At 43.1% G+C, this 19489-nt stretch overlaps 1 protein-coding gene across 1 annotated transcript; it reads left to right on the top strand.

Annotated features, from left to right (window-relative positions):
- The first annotated feature begins 902 nt into the window (after positions 1–902).
- Positions 903–11819, top strand: LOC143818134 (pancreatic secretory granule membrane major glycoprotein GP2-like). The gene is made up of 11 exons (XM_077299545.1): positions 903–1025; positions 3108–3128; positions 4007–4189; positions 4317–4418; positions 5053–5273; positions 6175–6329; positions 6488–6730; positions 9052–9208; positions 9292–9358; positions 9994–10023; positions 11395–11819. Exons 1-11 carry the CDS (start codon positions 977–979, stop codon positions 11457–11459), a joined length of 1293 nt encoding a protein of 430 aa, XP_077155660.1. The 5' UTR covers positions 903–976; the 3' UTR covers positions 11460–11819.
- Positions 11820–19489: the final 7670 nt, after the last annotated feature.

The following is a 19489-nucleotide window of genomic DNA, read 5'->3' as shown; positions in this document are numbered from 1 at the left end:
GGGTAGCTACACATGAACGCGCCACTGGGATCGGCAGCAGAGGAAGAGCCGTGGGCTCTGTTAAGATGAGTGCTGCGTGCATGCATAGGAATGAGGACCGTATTCAGGACTGTTCATTAAGGCCCTCTCTGCCGGACAGCACACCGCAGTTCTCCCTTGATAATAGATTGTATGCAACTCCTTTGACTTTGGCTGCACAAGTTTATGGACTGTTGGCTCAACGGGTAAAACTGAAGACTGCTTGTTGCCGCCAGAAGATATACTGTGAGCTGTGGAGTTTCCCCTAAGGACACTGCATTGGCCATTGCTGGGACTACAACCCTCATTAGATCATCTGTGGCTGAGGACGCCACAAACACGATAAGTTTATTGGGTGGACTGTTATCACGTTGTTGTCGTTTATTTTCCCTATCATTTACCATTTAACTGTTCATCTCCTTGCGAGGAGTATTTTCACTGTTAAATTAAATTGTTAACCCTTGATCTGCCTTTCTTGGGTCACTGCATCCCGCAACCTGCTTACATTTGTATCTTCTTCAGTTTTATAGGTCATCTCTTTTTATCACCTTGGCAAAAAAACAATTCCATGCTTAATGGGATTACGTAACGGACAAGTGCTGTGACAAATTATATTCTGTATAGATTTCACTGTGAATACTTTCTTGAAGATATTTACTTTGTGAGTTATTTTAGAAGATACAGTAGAGTGCCTATCCTGACCCTAGTATTACCTCTTCCCTCATCACATCCTCCAAATGAATTTTGACGTACATGTTGTTATATGCTAAGAAAACAAACTGCACCTTTTCTAAAGTATCCATTTTTCCTTACATATTTACTCCATTTAGATGTCAATCAGCTTACTTATTGAATGGAGCACCCCTCCCACGTCTCCCTATATAACGCTTCATTTTTACTGAATATCCTACTTGTCAGAAATTGTAACCATAAAGAGTAGAAGAGCCAACAAAACAACATGATTTTCCTTTACGTCCTAGTGGTGGCAACTGTATTAATACAGAAAGGTATGTTCATTTCTTCATACTTGGGCAACATCTTTAATCATAACTGCTCTCACTAGTGTGGATTTCATATAACATAGGTGGTACTTGGAGCCCATTACCTAACTTTATATAATTAGAACGTAGGTGGTACTTAGAGCCTATTTCCATACTTTGTTTAACTAGAACGTAGGTGGTACTTGGAGCCTAGTACCTAACTTTATATACGGTAACTACAATGTAGGTGGCACTTAGAGCCTATTACCTAACTTTGCATAACTAGAACGTAGGTGGTACTTGGAGACTAGTACCTAACTTTATATACGGTAACTACAATGTAGGTGGCACTTAGAGCCTAGTACCTAACTTTGTATAACTAGAACGTAGGTGGTACTTGGAGCCTATTACCTAACTTTATATAACTAGAACGTAGGTGGTACTTATAGCCTATTACCTAACTTTATATAACTAATCAGATTTTATATATAATAATTATGCAAAACTACATAACTGTGACTAGAGATTTATGTCTATTACCACTATAAAAGAACAGAAATTATTTCCTTGCACACAAATGTGCAGGTTCCTTTAAGACAAAAAGACAACAGTTCCTATCCTCAGATTCATAAAATACCACCTATACTAAATTGTAAGACTTCTGTTTGGACATTTCTTTTGTCTGTTCCATCTTGAGGAACACACAGAGGGATACGTTGCATAAACAATGATTCCATTGATTATTATGGGGTATGTCTACATTCTGTTCGTTTTTATAAACAATGGGCACAAAATGGATCCCAGCGCTGACTCCAAAATTATAAACGGGGTCCCTTGGCTTCTGTTTACATCAGTTATGCAATGGATCAATTTTGAACATGAATTTAATATGTTTATTCCTCAAAATGGAACAGACAAAAGGAATGTCTGAAAGGAAGTGTGAACGTAGACTAAACTTGAAAGTCTTGGCTTGAAAGTTTCAATAAAGTGAGTCATTACAAGGAGTCCTCTTGATAAGCACTTGGCTCAGTCTTTTGAGGTCACAACTACATGTTGAGTACAATTATCGGAAGACTGATTGTGTTGGACCCTATGTACTGCATTGTGCGTTGTATGCAATGTGTTTAATCACGCTTGAAGTAACATTTGGCCATAAAACCGGTAATAAAGAGCATCTTTAAAAATCATGAAAAAGGGTATAGCAATAAACGCCAAAAAAGGGTTAAAAATGCTACGAATAATGGCACCTCACAGCCACATCTTCATATTCCTAACAGACAAGAGCACAAGTACTGAAAAGATGCACGTTTGCAGCCCTTCATCGCTAAAGAATAATTTCAACTGATACATAGCAAATAGTGAACCTAAAAAATGATTCATTAGGAAACCTGAAAAGCTCCTAATAAACTAATAAAGTGAGAATTACTTTTTACTTCATTAAAAACAAACAAAATTCACTGCAGTCATTTGACAAAAAAACAGAATTCCCATATTCAATCATTGCTGCCTTTGTTTTCCTAATTTTTACATACACAGAGCTTACTGAGTGTTACATGTTTTGAGAATTGTATGAAAATAATATATAGAATGAGGTCTCATTGATTGCAACTTGTGTAATTTGTGTATTTGTAAGCAACGAGCTGTGCAAAAGAATCACACGGAAAGTATAAGAAAAAATCACCACAGCTAGAAAAGATGCCATCAATGCAGGGAATCTATCTATCTATCTATCTATCTATCTATCTATCTATCTATCTATCTCATATCTATCTATCTATCTATCTATCTATCTATCTATCTATCTATCTATCTATCAATCTATCTATCTTTTTATATTTTTGTATTATATTCCTCATGGATCTTTTTTTGAAAGTACAAGTCTCAAAAGCATTTTAAAGCCATACAGATGCTATGTTGTTTATGATCTTACTGTAAACTTAACTAGCTAAAATAATGGTAAACATTGATAAAGCTGCCGTATGACACATGGTTCAACAGCTTCTAATTGTTTTTTATGTGCTAGTGTGATATAATATTGTGTGACCTAGATTGCGTCTACTTTACATAATTCTTATAAAGTAATCTCAATATTCTTTTCTTTTTATTCAGGAGAGACATACTCATGCTACAGTAAGTACTTGCTCATGTGTTACATTAAATAAAATAAAATAATAAATCATAAAACAATAAATATCATATAGTGTCATGATTCAGTCCTCTATACATTAAGGAAGGAAGAATAGAAACCAGTATACTGAAATAAATAATAATATAATAGTAATTTGGCTACATGAGTACGTTTTATAAAGTTGTATTAACAGATAACATTGCACAGTATTAGGTAATGGATTTGCTTTCTCTCTGGAAGGCGGGAGGCAGCATAGTCAATGTTATACATATTGATCAGTGAGAATGGGTAGAGGTTACTTGTATTGTTATATGGGTAACTAATGGGTAGAGGTTACTTGTATATAGTTATCTGTATTGTGGACTTCAAAATTCCTAAACTTATTTTTAATGAAATGTTTGTAAGATAGATTAAAATAGCAATCTATTGCTTCCCTCGATAAGAGACAGGAATAACGACAATCTAAACATAGCAGTATTGTCTGGAGGGCCTCACTTGCCACTTCTGTTTGGTATGACTGCCTGAATCAAGTTGCAGCAGCTGCGGAAAAGCTTATATGGAGCTTATATGAAGAGCAGCACGGTGGCTCAGTGGTTAGCACTGCAGCCTTGCAGCGCTGGGGTCCTGGGTTTAAATCCCACCAAGGACAACATCTGCAAAGAGTTTGTATGTTCTCCAGGTGTTTGTGTGGGTTTCCTCCGGGTACTCCGGTTTCCTCCCTCAGCACCAAAGACATACTGATAAGGAAATTAGATTGTGAGCTGATAATGTCTGTAAAGCGCTGTGGCATTAATGGCACTGCATAAGTGAGTAAAATGAATAAATAAAAAGATAAATATGGAAAACCTGAAATCGTAACAAGATGTTACTTCTTTTCTAGATGGCAGTAATCCAGTATTGTGCAGTACCTGTGGTGGTGGTTCCTGTACCATAGATAATGGATGTTCATGCAATACTGACCCCACAATTACCTGTGCTCCCAGCAATGAGTGCGCTAGTGTAGGCACCAACATTTGTTGCCCTACAGGTTACTACTGGTCAACTGCAGACAATTGCTGCACAGGTAACATAAGACTTGGTTTGTTGGTACAAGTGAAGTTGTATGTGTGTGTGTGTATATATATATATACTGTATATATTATGTATGCATGCTATGGCAACTACATTACCATACTTTTTGTTCCTTACAGGTACACTGCTTTGCAACCCCTCCTGTCAGAGTGATGAGGTTTGCACAAATAATAGTAATGTAGCAACTTGTAGCTGTAACACTGCTCTCTACAGTGGACTGAGTAAGTGCCCTCAAAAAATTCAATTTATATTTCTCACGGATTAAAGTGATATTATTAATTAATTTTAAGGCATATGATGAATCTCAGTCTCTCTTTCCTTTTGATGAAATTCCATCCAATGCCAGAATGTAATGATTGTTAATCTGCACCAATGCTTTTGGAGTAAATTACGTCAATGGGAACTGAGTTGAGAATACAGAAAAATCAGTGAATTACAACACATAACTAGAGAAAAATAGATAATATTGGATAAATGGCAATATGCCTCCACTCTATTAGGAGCTGTTCTACTCATCTATAGGAGTTTCTGTCATACTGGCCACACACAGAGCTTGTGCATCTGGACGTAGAATATTGTCAAGAAGAAAAAGCCATGTTGCGAACAGCTGCTCGTTCATGGCCACTAGCTATTTGCACCACTGATCGCCATTATTATGAGCAACAGAAAAAAACAGGATTCAATTTGCTGATTTAAAAAAATGGCGGTATAGAATGAAGCTAAATCTGATCTTTATGATGTAAAATCCAACCTAAAATATCAAGGTTTTGTTGGCAAGTTGCTTTTTAAACATACACGGTGCTTACAAAAATGCATTAATTTTTGTATTCTAAAATGCTGATTATTCTCTTCTAGACTCATCGTCTCTTGCTCCAATTGTAAAATGTGGTTCCAGCATAATTACAGTTTCCCTGAGGAAATGCTTGCTCGAATCTCTTGGATATGATGCCACAAGTCTTCAGTTAAATAACAATTCTGTTTCCTGTGTTAATACATATTCTGAGATTATCAGCAACGAGACAATGCAGACTATACAGGCTTTACCAATCTCAGGATGGTGTGGCAATCAAGTGGCGGTAAGAATTCATTCCTGTATGAGGCCTTATTACCGCAGGTTAGGAATTAACCATATTTAAAGCATCAAAGAGAAATCCTGTGAAAAAGACATGAGTTTTGAGTTGCCTTGGTAAAGACTGTGATCTTGGACCTAAATTCCAAATTGAGTGCTGGAATACTCAAGGCACTGCTCCGATGAATCTGTTCCTGAGACTATGACACTTTGGCCCTGATTCATCATTTGAGTCTTTTTGAAGTCACTTTCCTTTTTTTTTTCTTTTGGTATTAGCTGCCGTTTTGGCAGTTCATCCAAATGGAATTATGAATTTGGTGTAAAGTTAAAAAAGGGTTTTCTTCCTGTCTTGAACTGGTTTTATGACTCTTTGGTGCCCAAAGTTGCATGTTGGCGAAAAAGTTGCAAAATTGCACCAAAATACTGCCATGCTCAAAAAAACTCAAGAGAGGGGACTGGAGTGTAGTTGCACCAAAGTTTTGCAACTTTTTAATAATTCAGGATTAATGAATCAGGTCAAAAACATCCTGAATTGATAGACTCCATCCACAAGGCAGAAAGCACAAATAAAACATGAAATAGAATTAAAAAAAGGCACAAATAGAATAATGAATTGGTTGCCTACAAAAAAGTTGCAAAATACTCAAAGCTAGATGAAAAACAGGCGCAAAGATAATGATGAATCCAGGCCTGTATTCTAGAAATCAGTATTTGTCCCAGTTTATAAATTTCAGTAGTGGGATCATCTCAAATATATGTAAAAGAAATAAAAAAATCAAAATGTATTGCCTTGTATGGTATATTAGATACTAAATCATGATGATGCAGTCATATCATTATACATGACCTTCTGACTTTTAGGATATAATATTTCAAAAAGTTGACTTACAATGTATTTTATTTTTTAGACTGATTCTTTAAAGGTTTATTATACAAACATGGTCCACATTGGACTTCATAACTCATCCCTTATTACTGTCAATCCCATCAACATCTCCTTTTCCTGCTCTTACAACCTCACAATAGAGACCGGTCTGGTTGCTACAATCAAGCCCTCGTTAAGGTACATTCAATTCATTTTTATAACATCTGATTCTTTTAAAATCATATACTGTACTATACTAGTCATTGCTGATCAATGCAGGAAAAAGAAAGAACTCTAGATAACTCTACAGCATAAAACAAATATATATATATAATTTCCAATTTTTTTATTCACAGCACTGTCAACATTTCTGTGAGTGGCGAAGGCTCAGTACTCCTGACAATGGATGCATATTTGGATCCACAATACAGTGTACCAGTGCAGCAGAATGAAGATGTTCCGGTCGGTTCAAATGTTTACCTGGGAATAGACGCAGATCTTGCGGATACAAGCAAATTTGTTCTGAGAGTAGAAAGCTGCTACGCAACTCCAGATAATAATATCAACAATGTCAACAAGGTGGCAATTGTGAGCGGAGGGTACGGTACTTTTGAATTCCTTGTATTGCTTTGACCTCACTTTATGAGACCACAACCAAAAGGCCGCCATCCCCAGTCAACTAATACTGGCTGAACCCATCCATATCAACAGACTAATGTGCATGGGAGCCTCCTCTCCGCCAGCAGACTAGGTTGGTGGAGATAAGGATCTGCCATGTCCTTCAGATTAAAAATCCTTTTGTTCTTAGCAAGATAAGCCACCAGAGGAGTCTCTCACAGCAGACTCCAGAAAGGTCCATAACAATAGGGTACTTTTTTGCCCTGTCCCAAACATTCTAAAGGCCCCGTCACACTTAGCGACGCTAAAGCGATCCCGACAACGATACGACCTGTCAGGGATCGTTGCTGCATCGCTATGTGGTCGCTGGTGAGATGTCAAACAGTGATATCTTCCCAACGACGCAGCAGCGATGTGGCGACCTGTAGCGACCTGTACAACGAAGCGACCACTGTTGTGAATCCGCTTTTGGGCTCCCCTGGTGGTTGCTGGTGGTACTGGTGACTTGTGTGTCTTTGCTGTCTCAGTTCACCTGCTCCCATCAGTGTTTGGGAGTTTCCTATTTAGCTTTGCTCTCTAGTCATTTCCTTGCCGGTCATCATTGTAACCAGAGCCTTCGGTTGCATGTTCCTGCTACTAGTCTGCTGATCAGCTAAGTGGACTTTGTCCTTTTGTTTTGTATCTTTTGTCCAGTTTGCAGTTTTGTTATTCTCTGTAGCTGGAAGCTCTTGTGGGCTGAAATTGCCACTCCTGTGTCATGAGTTGACACAGGAGTCTTAAAGTAATTTCAGGATGGTTTTTGAAAGGGTTTTCAGTTGACCGTGAAGTCCTCTTTGTATCTTTCTGCTATCTAGTAAGTGGACCTCTCTTTGCTACTTTCATACTGTGTATGTCTTTTCCTCTTAACTCACCGTTATTACATGTGGGGGGCTGCTATCATCTTTCGGGGTATTTCCCTAGAGGTAAGCCAGGTCTGTTCCTTCCTCTACCAGGCGTAGTTAGTCCTCCGGCTGGCGCGTGGCATCTAGGAAGCCGTAGGTATGCTCCCTGGCTACTGTTAGTTGTGTGATAGATTTAGCTCACGGTCAGCTTTAGATTCCATCACCCAGAGCTCGTCCGTTATTTTTGGTGTTCTGATGTTTCCCTGCCATTGGGAACCATGACAGACCACCAATCGGAGCAACGCAAATGCCGGTGGCGATGTCGTCAACGAGGTCATTGGTAAGGTGTCAAACACAGCGATGTGTGCTACCCAGCGGGACCTCAACGATCAAAAAAAGGTCCAGGCCATTCCGACACGACCAGCGATCTCACAGCAGGAGCCTGGTCGCTGCTACGTGTCACACATAGCGAGATCGCTACTGAGGTCGCTGTTGCGTCACAAAACTTGTGACTCAGCAGCGATCTCGCTAGCGACCTCGCTAAGTGAGACGGGGGCTTAAGGCATCCATGATTTTCCTAAAGCTGAAGAAACTTCTACAGATTCATTTGATTGCAGTTTTCACCATTTTATGGTTTACAGTGAAAGCAGCTAATGTCATCATATAGAATTTTGGTCTGTGGACATGAGTCTTTAGACTCAATGATTTATTATGGATTTCTAATGAATCTGTAAAAAATAAGGTATGTCCGTTATTTTTAGGTAAGCTGTCCAGAAAAAAAAAAGTCATGTTAGCAACCCTGTCTGGTAGAGGACACAAGATCGCTCAGCAGAGCTAGTACTTGTGTATGGAGGAGTCAGGAGAGATCATCATTCATCCCACAGAGATCTATGGCCTAGGAGGCCTCATTTGCTACCTAATATCTGAAGGATCATGTGGCCACTATTTTATGAGTGTAACCCACCTGAATGCATACTGGTTTACACAGCACAGCTTCGTGCTTTATTTTAGTAGGTTCTAAACAGAGAAAATGATAGATGCTTCTTCACACACTCTGTACTTAGATGTCATCTGAGTGTGGGCTGATTTTTTTTTTTGATGAACCCATTGAGTCGCATTGATTTGCACGAATGCAAATTGTGTATGCTATGACTTTTCCTTGGATAGGCTCGGTCCGAGTTAAAAAGCGAACATGTGCACAGCCCTATAGAATAACAATTGGTCCAAGTGCGATCCAATGTTTTGCCAGTCGGACTCAGAAGAAAATATGGTCGTCTGCACGGAGTTAAATAAACTATAATTACGTCTCTTTATTTTTCTGATATACTATATTGTTATATTTATATGTCTTACATCTTCCAGTATCATTGATTTGTGCAATCCTATGAAAACTTGTCTTAAAATTGTCATTTATGTCCTAGGTGTCCTGCCAACCAGGGAATAACTGCAGAGGTGCAGGAGAATGGAGCGTCTTCTGAATCCCGAATTAAATTTAGTTCATTTGCGTTTCAAGGACAACCTCTAGTTTACATTTCATGTATAGTGCGACTCTGTGACAAAAACACAACATGCACTGGGGTGAGAGCACCTTGCTGTTTTAGTATATCTGGTAACTGCATTGTCTTCAGTACTAGGTAGCAGCCATGTTCTTTGTTTTACAGTGTAGTGCTGGTCGTGCCAGTGATGACAGCTCCTCCGCGATGTTACAGATCCCACTGAACTTTGTTGGTATGTCCATTATTAATTGTGTTTAATCTTCCTTTTTCTAGACTGATATTTGAAACATCAAAAAACAATCAGTATTTCATGGTAATTATTATGTAGCAAGTTCTGGTCCTCTACTGATACTTTTCCAAGATTTTTTATATTTTTCTAATAATATTAAAGGGAAAGAGGTTTCTTGCTTCTAATACAAACCCCATTTTTAAAAAGGAATCTGTCAGAAGGTTTTCCTATGTAATCTGACAGCAGCAGAGACCCTATTGCTGCCATGTGTCACTAGGTGTACTGGGTGCAGCAGTTTTGATCCAATGATAGTTTTCTCTGCTTCAGATCTAGCACACCTCGGACTGTTAAGCCCTGTATAACCCTCACCCACACCACTGAATGGCATCTTTCTGTGTACACCGTATATCAACATACAGCTGCTCATCCGAGATGTGGGTGGACCTGCTGACAGATTCCCTTTAATGTTGTAAAAGCAACTGGCTCAACAGGGAGAATAAGACTACAGTATATAAGCTTCCAATTTCCAGTGTTATACAATGTGTACAATACCTGGTTTCATTCTGTTAGTAAAGTAACATTTATGTCACCCTTTAACATATGACAAAAATTTATTTTATTTCTAACCTTACTTTCAGATGACTACTTAAACTCAGCACCTAATACAGGTAAGATTGCTATATAACGTTACAAAAATAACCTGGCTGTGAATATACGGCACATTTAGCTTATACACCTGTTTTAGCCATAATCCTTACAGATATGAGTGCACCTGACTGATATCAGGAATACGGTAATCTATGACACACAATCCATGCATAATCTTATGATGTACTTACCTTCCTGATTTATAGGAAGATCATAGATCCGTAGGCAGAAATCACTGGAAGTACTCACTGTAAAAGAGAAAGCGTGATATACAAGTAATTCTGCTCATGTATCCACATAGAGAGCAGTAACATGGAAGACATAATGGTGCACAGGCTCCATGTAAAGGTGGTGGAGCTCTGAACTGCTGTCACCCAAAATAATTTCCGAGTCTGGGAAGCACCAAACAGAAGTTCAAGTAGATTTCAGAGGCCCCTATTGCAAATGAAGCCTGACTCTTACCTTGTTGCCCAGGTCACATTACCAGTTATCACTGATAGTCGGACCACTCACCCTGATGACCTAGCTACTCAATGACTGAACTCCAGAGCCCATACTATTATTTTTAATTAGGAATTATTTTGAGGATTTTATAGCTTAATTTTATTTCTCACGGTTCAGTGACAGCAGCACTTTTCAATGTTGCATTTGTGTTCTATGTAGCGCAAGTTCTAAGAAGTCTACTCCTATGTACCTACAGTCTACAGTGCTCCCATATTTCCTTCCCCGGACATTTGGCATTTTGTTAACGAAATCCCTTCAGGGACAAAAAGGTCCTTGTTTTCGCTACACATGCTTGGAAAAGGGTTGTTTAGCTTGAAACATTTCCACACTTATCTACATTGGAGCCAATAAAATGTTATACAAATTGCATCAGACTAAGTGAGCTCTGTCCCATTTTTGGACTAGCGCCATTTTTTGGGTAGTGCACAATATAGGTACTTTTACACTGTCTGACTGTATTACTCAGACACTACATAATAAAGAGAATGTGCCAGTAGAAAGTACTACACAAGACATATTACTGTCCTTCTGACAGTAATAAAAACTCTACTAAACTGCACATAACTAATTTTAGATAAAAAATAATGAACTATACCCAACATCATGCATATAGTAGAGCTAAGCAGCAGGAAGCCACTGCAAAAAAAATATTGTATCTGAATTTGCCTCTGTGCTCTATTGCATCTGCTATGGCCGTACTTCCAAGAGTGGTGGTGACAATAATCAGCGGTAATGTCACACATTTAGAGATCTTGATCAAACTCTGCATCTTTCACACTATCACTGCAAAGCATATGTAGACTTATGGAACATGAAAAACACAAGAATAATGAAGATGGAAATGTTTCCTAAAATAATCAACTTTTTATTGTTTTTCTCTTCTCTAGTCGTGTCCTCCTGGGTCTTGCTGGCCAGCTCCCTGATGACATATCTGTCTGTTAAACTATTCTAAGAATATCCCACTCAATGAGATCTGGAAGAAAAGGAACTTGAGATTGATTTACAGTTAATGCTTTATATTCAGGGACGTAATTTATTTGTATTCAGTTTCTAGAATAATTCCTATATTTTAGCCTTTACCTTGGCTCTTTTATGTTCGCACAATTCTCTTACCATGCAGTTCATGATGCAGACTGAGAAACCATAACAATTTGAGTCCTCGGACTCTATTTCTATCAATGTTATTAGATTTCTGCATACATGATTTTTCTGTTAGCTTTGACATTGTATAAAATAAATATATATTTGTAATATATGATCTTGGTGGTGTTTCTTTGAATAATCTGTGCATTATATCAGTGTAGAAAATAAAGCGTGCATAAAAGTACAAGCAGTTCGTATATTTTTATCTGTCAAGTCATGATTTCTTATAATAATATGTTGGGAAACTAAAGAAAAATGTTAACAATACTTGCATTTCTCTTGAATCTAGGGGATAACTACCAATAGCTGGAAAACACTTTTAAAACCATCTTAACAATTCCATCACCTCCAGTGTCATAAAAAAATGACCTATTATTTAAGGTCTCGTTCAGATGAGTGTATTATACGGACGTGTGCTATCCAAGTAGGAATCCAATGTTTTGTAATAGTAAGTCAGATACATGCCACCGGCCAATCAGAGGTTGACAGATGACGTTCAGTAATACTGAGCCGCTGCTGCCGTATGTGTCCTTATTACTGCACCTGATACCCCAATACTGAGCCGCTGCTGCCCTATGTGACCCTATTATTGCACCTACTCTGTGGTTCTCTGTACCCTCTAAAATCTAAAGCACCCCTCTATAATATAGTAATGCCGGGTGCAATTGCCGTAGAAAACAGAGCCCACATTTTGCCCCCTAGAAAATAATAATGCCCTCTGTGTGCCCCTTTGATAGTCACAGTAACCTGAGTTCCCCTATTACAATAAGTGCCCACTTTACATTTAATAATGTCCTGAGTCTCCCCCCTGTACAGCTCACCTATACACAGTATAATGCCCCCTAACTGTATAGTACCACCCACACAGTATACTGACCCGTTAGTAGCCTTCAAACTGTTTGATGGCTCCAACACTGTAATCCCCACACTGTATGATGGCCCCATAGATAACCTCCATATAGTATAATGTGCCAGATAGTCCTCAATATAGCACAAGGCAGCACCCCTATAGGCAGACCCTGTAGTATAAGGCAGCACCCCCCATAGGCAGATCCGGTAGAATAAGGCAGCACCCCCCAAAGGCAGATCCTGTAGAATAAGGCAGCACTCCCCCCATAGGCAGATCCTGTAGAATAAGGCAGCCCTCCCCCCCATAGGCAGATCCTGTAGAATAAGGCAGCACTCCCCCCATAGGCAGATCGTGTGTATAAGGCAGCACTCCCTCCCCATAGGCAGATACAGCAGAATAAGGCAGCACTCCCCCCTATAGGCAGATACTGTAGAATAAGGCAGCACTCCCCCCCATAGGCATATCCTGTATATAAGGCAGCACTCCCCCCCTATAGACAGATACTGTAGAATAAGGCTGCACTCCCCCCCTATAGGCAAATCATGTATATAAGGCAGAACTCCCCCCCTATAGACAGATACTGTAGAATAAGGCTGCACTCTCCCCCCATAGGCAAATCCTGTATATAAGGCAGCACTCCCCCCCTATAGGCAGATCCAGTGTATAAGGCAGCACTCCCCCCCTATAGGCAGATCCTGTGTATAAGGCAGCACTCCCCCCTATAGGCAGATACTGTAGAATAAGGCAGCACTCCCCCACTATAGGCAGATCCTGTGTATAAGGCAGCACTCCCGTGCATAGGCAGATCCTGTAGAATAAGGTAGCACTCCCCCCTTATAGGCAAATCCTGTATATAAGGCAGCACTCCCCCCCTATAGGCAGATCCAGTGTATAAGGCAGCACTCCCCCCTATAGGCAGATCATGTGTATAAGGCAGCACTCCCCCTATAGGCAGATCCTGTGTATAAGGCAGCACTCCCCCCTATAGGCAGATCCAGTGTATAAGGCAGCACTCCCCCCCTATAGGCAGATCCTGTGTATAAGGCAGCACTCCCCCCTATAGGCAGATCCTGTGTATAAGGCAGCACTCCCCCCTATAGGCAGATCCTGTAGAATAAGGCAGCACCCCCCCATAGGCAGATCCTGTGTATAAGGCAGCACTCCCGTGCATAGGCAGATCCTGTAGAATAAGGCAGCACTCCCCCCTTATAGGCAGATCCTACATATAAGGCAGCACTCCCCCCTATAGGCAGATCATGTGTATAATGCAGCACTCCCCCCTATAGGCAGATCATGTGTATAAGGCAGCACTCCCCCCCTTTAGGCAGATCCTGTGTATAAGGCAGCACTCCCCCCCTATAGGCAGATCCTGTATATAAGGCAGCACTCCCCCCCTATAGGCAGATCCTTTATATAAGGCAGCACTCCCCCCTTATAGGCAGATCTTGTGTATAAGGCAGCACTCCCCCCCTTTAGGCAGATCCTGTGTATAAGGCAGCACTCCCCCCTATAGGCAGATCCTGTATATAAGGCAGCACTCCCCCCCTATAGGCAGATCCTGTATATAAGGCAGCACTCCCCCCTTATAGGCAGATCCTGTAGAATAAGGCAGCCCCCCAGGCAGATCAAGCAGCCACCCCTCCCCCCGGCAGATCAAGCAGCCCCCATATAAAACACAGTAAAGAAATACTCACCTCTCTTCCTCCTTGTTCCAGCGGCGCTCCCTACTCCCGCTCATCTGACAGTGGGCGCTGGGCGGTGACGTCATCGCGCCTGCTGTCAGACAGTGTGGGGGATGATGGGAGGAGCGTAGCGCTCCTTCCCTCATCACTGCGGTGAGCTGTATCGGCTAGATGCCGATACAGCTTACCGTGCAATGACAGGCGGGGGGCCCACTGCTGGCACCGGGCCCCCGCCGCCTGCTCAGGGGCTCCATAGCGGCAGAGCAGGGGATCAATTCTCCCTGCTCTGCCGCAGAATGTAACTGCATCGGCACGCTGCGAGCGCCGATGCAGTTACAGTAGCGTAGCTCCGGGTGGGCCCCCTCAGAGCGCGGGGCCCGGGGCGATGGCCCCCTCTGCCCCCCGGTAGCTACGCTACTGCTGAGGGGTGATGCGCTAAAGGCCTACTTTGACCTCAGTCGGGAGGATGCCCAGGACTATTCCAAGCTAAAAGGTGAGATCCTTGCCCGACTGGGGGTTAATACTTATGTGAGAGCTCAACGGGTGTTTTCTTGGACTTATGTGGAAGCCCAGCCTGCCCGGTCTCAGATTTTTGACTTGCTGCAGCTTGTAAAACGGTGGCTCCAACCTGAGACTTTAACCACAAGTCAGATAGTGGAGAGGGTGGTGGTCGACCGACTGGTGAGGGCTCTGCCAGCAGCCATACAGCGTTGGGTGGGTCAAGGGGACCCGGGTACCCTAGACCAGGTTGTAGGTCTGGTAGAGCGGTATAAGGCCACCCAGGACTTTATACGCGACACTGCTCCGCTTCGGCTGTCACGTAAGGCTCCGCCAGCTCAGGAGTCTGAGAAAAGTCCACGACCCTCCACTGGGACAAAACCGGACCGAGTCCGTGCTGAGGGGTTGTCACGGAAAGAGAGTGACCACAGAACTGTGTCCCCTAAACTGGCCCCAAGGTTACCTCGGGCCACAGTCATTACGTGCCAAGAACCTGGACATGTGGTTGCTAATTTCCCTCTAACAACAGAACCCATGGACTGCAGGTATACCTGTCGGGTGTCTATGTATGCCCAGCCAGTCTGCATTGCCACTACAGACCCTGCCGGTACCGAACCTCAGCTGTGTAGAGTACTCGTTAACGGGTACCAGATGGATGCTCTCTTGGTCTCAGGGAGCTTGGTGACCCTGGTACACGGGTCCCTGGTTGCTGGGGACAGTCCTAATGGACGGAAGGTGGGGGTAGTGTGCATACATGGGGACCTCAGAGAGTACCCAACTGCGGAGGTCACTTTCTCCACCCCATGTGGAGAGATAAAACATGTGGTGGGCGTGGTAAAGACTCTTCCGTATGGGACTGTGATCGGTAGAGACTTGCCCCTGTTCTGGTCCCTCTGGGAGAACAGACTTAACTCTCTCATGGTAAAAAGCATTCCAGGTGCAGAATCTGAAGATCCCGAGTCAGGGATACCTGCCGTAGGGGTCGCCACCATAGGGACAGTGTGTAATCCCGATAGGTTTCCCCTAGAGGTATTGGCAGGAGAGGTGGAGGAGAATCCACCAATTCCTGAGCTGGAGGTGTCTCCTGGTAAGTTCGGGACTGCCCAGCTCCAGGATCCCACTCTGACCCGGGCAAGGGAAAGAGTAATCGAGGTGAATGGGGTGGCCCAACAACCTGGTGCAGAAAATGAGTTTCCCCGGATGATGATCAACCAGGAGTTACTGTACAGGGTTGATAAAATCCGGGACGAGGTGGTGGAACAACTGGTAGTGCCCCAACCCTATCGTCGGGCGGTGCTCGACATGGCTCATACTCACATGTTGGGGGGGCACTTGGGGGCCGAAAAGACGTTAGAGCGCATACTACAGAGGTTTTTTTGGCCTGGTGTCTACGCTGAGGTTACAAAGTACTGTGACACATGTCCTGAGTGTCAACTAACCTCACCCACCACGAACTACCGGAGCCCATTAGTGCCTCTGCCCATCATAGAGGTACCTTTTGAGCAGATAGCGATGGATCTGGTAGGACCAATAGTAAAATCCACCCGGGGCCACCAGCACATATTAGTAGTCGTAGACTACGCCACCCGGTATCCAGAGGCGATAGCGCTCCGGCACACTTCCGCTAAACTCATAGCCCGTGAACTGTTTGCCATGTTTTGTCGCCTGGGGCTTCCCAAGGAGATCCTTACAGATCAAGGAACCCCTTTTATGTCTAAAGTGACTAGGGAGCTATGTAAATTGCTCCAAATTAAACAGTTACGAACGTCAGTGTACCATCCACAAACCGATGGGTTGGTCGAGAGGTTTAATAAAACCCTCAAGGCCATGCTCAAAAAGGTGGTCGCCAAGGATGGGAAAGATTGGGATATGTTATTGCCATATTTAATGTTCGCCATACGCGAGGTACCGCAGGCATCCACGGGGTTCTCCCCATTTGAGCTATTGTATGGCAGACACCCGAGGGGACTGCTGGATGTAGCCAAAGAGACGTGGGAACAGGAGCCCACTCCACATAAAAGTGTAATCGAGTAAGTGGCAAGTATGCAGGATCGGATTGCGGTCGTGCAACCCATAGTAAAGGAGCATCTGTTGGATGCACAGGCCGCTCAGAGCCGTACATATAATAAAAGGGCCACGGTCAGGACCTTTAAAGAAGGAGACCGGGTGTTGGTACTAGTACCCACCCCAGAGAGTAAACTCATGGCCAAGTGGCAAATGCCTTATGAGATACGGGGGAAGGTGGGGGAAGTGAATTACAAAGTGTACCAACCCGGGAAAAGAAAACCCGAGCAGCTGTACCATGTAAACTTGCTAAAGGCCTGGAAGGACCGAGAATGTTTGGTCACAGAAGCAACTACGGTCATACAGTCGGAAGTCCCTCTGGCACTCGCCAAGGACACAGCCGGGTGTGAGGTAAAAGTCAATGATGACCTCACAAAACAACAGCGGCGGGAGGCTCGAGCTTTGGTACAGCAGAATATGGATGTATTCTCAGAGCTGCTGGGGCGAACCTCAGTGATTCAGCATGACATTGTCACTGAGCCCCGGGTAAAGGTGCGGATGAAACCCTACCGAGTGCCAGAAGCCCGAAGGCAAGCCATCGGTAAAGCAAATGCTTCAGTTGGGAGTCATTGAGGAATCCCGAAGTGAGTGGGCTAGCCCCATTGTACTAATACCAAAGCCTGATGGGTCATTACGGTTCTGTAATGACTTTAGGAAGTTAAATGAAGTGTCAAAATTTGACCTGTATCCCATGCCACGGGTGGACGAGCTAATTGAGAGACTGGGGAAGGCACAGTACTTCACCACGCTGGATCTCACGAAAGGTTACTGGCAGGTTCCCTTAACAGAGTCAGCGAAAGAAAAGACTGCTTTTATAACCCCAGAGGGTCTCTTTCAATACGTTGTCTTACCATTTGGGTTACATGGGGCTCCGGCCACATTCCAGAGGCTGATGGACATTGTGTTAGCGCCGCATAGAGATTACGCGTCGGCCTATTTAGATGACATAGTCATCTTTAGTACCGACTGGGATACCCATCTGTCCCAGGTACAAGCAGTGCTGGACTCTCTTAGAGCCGCAGGGTTAACAGCAAACCCAAAGAAATGCGCAATAGGTCTCACGGAAGCCCGGTACTTAGGATACGTGATCGGCCGAGGGGTGATCAAACCTCAAGTGAACAAAATTGAGGCCATTCAAAACTGGCCCAAGCCCTTAAGTACCAAACAAGTGAGGGCATTCCTTGGCATCATTGGGTATTACCGTCGATTTATACCCAATTTTGCTGGTAAATCGGCTTCCCTAACGGACCTTTTAAAAGGGAAGAAAACGGTGATGGTCAAGTGGAATCCTCAAGCAGGGGAATCTTTCCAGTCTCTGAAGTCAGCGTTGTGTGGACAGCCGGTCCTCATCAGCCCCGACTTCAAGAAAACCTTTATTGTGCAAACCGATGCCTCAGAGGTAGGCTTAGGAGCGGTGCTGTCGCAAGAGGTGAACGGGGATGAGCATCCAGTCACCTATTTAAGCAGGAAACTGACCCCGGCAGAGAAAAATTATAGCGTAGTGGAGAAGGCGTGCTTGGCGATTAAATGGGCCTTGGAGTCCCTACGCTACTATTTGCTCGGGCGTCAGTTTCGGTTGGTAACGGACCATTCACCCCTGGTCTGGATGAGAAATGCAAAAGAGAGGAATGCCCGAGTCACCAGATGGTTCTTGTCCCTACAAAACTTCAGCTTCTCTGTGGAACATCGGGCTGGGAAATCACAGGGAAATGCGGATGCCCTGTCTCGGGCACCATGTATGCTGACAAATGTTCAACCCCACAAGTCTGAACAGAGGGGGGGGTATGTAAGGCAGTGACCGGTGTCATATGCGAGGGTCGCTATGTATCCCCCAGGATGTGCTTAGAAGCATATTAGATCCGCTGGAGTGCCCTGTGCTCACAGCAGGTTTGCCTGTGAGACACAGGGAAGAATAAAAGTGAGTGTGAACTGGATCAAGTTATTTGACCCAGAAATTATTCAGGGAAACCCGGTATGGGCTTTTATTTTTGAAACGGACTGCAGGATGGCAGTGGGGCCGGTCCGTTTTCTCCAGCCCAGATCTTATAGTGGCCCATGGCCATAGAATCTGGAGGAAAGAAAAAAAAACCTTGCAAGAGAGTTTGGGTGTGTCAGTGTTGGTCTGGGAGTCAGACCTAGCAGGAGCTTGATGAGGAGCTCTGTCCGTGTGGTGCAACACGGGCCTGGCAGAGCCTGAAAAGCCTGACACCCCAGCTTACACGGTGGTGTAATACGTTCACGGCAACAGATTGTGGACTGTCTTTACTTTTCCCGGCTGCATACTGAAAAGACTTGTTTGCTTATTTGTCCGGTTTGTGAGTATGCTGTGAAATAAACAAGACTTATTTTGAACTTTATATGGGTCACTGCCTATTCACTGCACAGCAAGGACCTCGCTGCATCACACAGGATACAAATCTATATAAAAGTACATGTATAGATTATAACTCCAGGGTCAAAAAGGTTAAAAAATGAATCACCTAATGTTGCACATTAGTTACAATAATAATTTCTTATACACTATGAGTACACAGAGCAAACGTTAGCTTGGCACACACAAAATAATCCCTCACCCATACCGAGATCCTGAAAAATGGAGATGGAGGGTATCAGAAAGTAGCACAATATATACATACTGTATTTTTTAACAAACTTTGGAATTTTTTTCACCGCTTAGAGAACCAAGACAGGTTCAGTGTCTATGAACTCATAATGACATGGAGAATCATAATGGCAGGTCAGTTT

The sequence above is a fragment of the Ranitomeya variabilis genome, chromosome 3 (assembly GCF_051348905.1).
Source record: "Ranitomeya variabilis isolate aRanVar5 chromosome 3, aRanVar5.hap1, whole genome shotgun sequence".
Taxonomy (NCBI): domain Eukaryota; kingdom Metazoa; phylum Chordata; class Amphibia; order Anura; family Dendrobatidae; genus Ranitomeya; species Ranitomeya variabilis.
The sequence above is the reverse complement of the archived record's forward strand: the minus strand, read 5'-3'. Positions and strand labels throughout refer to the sequence as shown.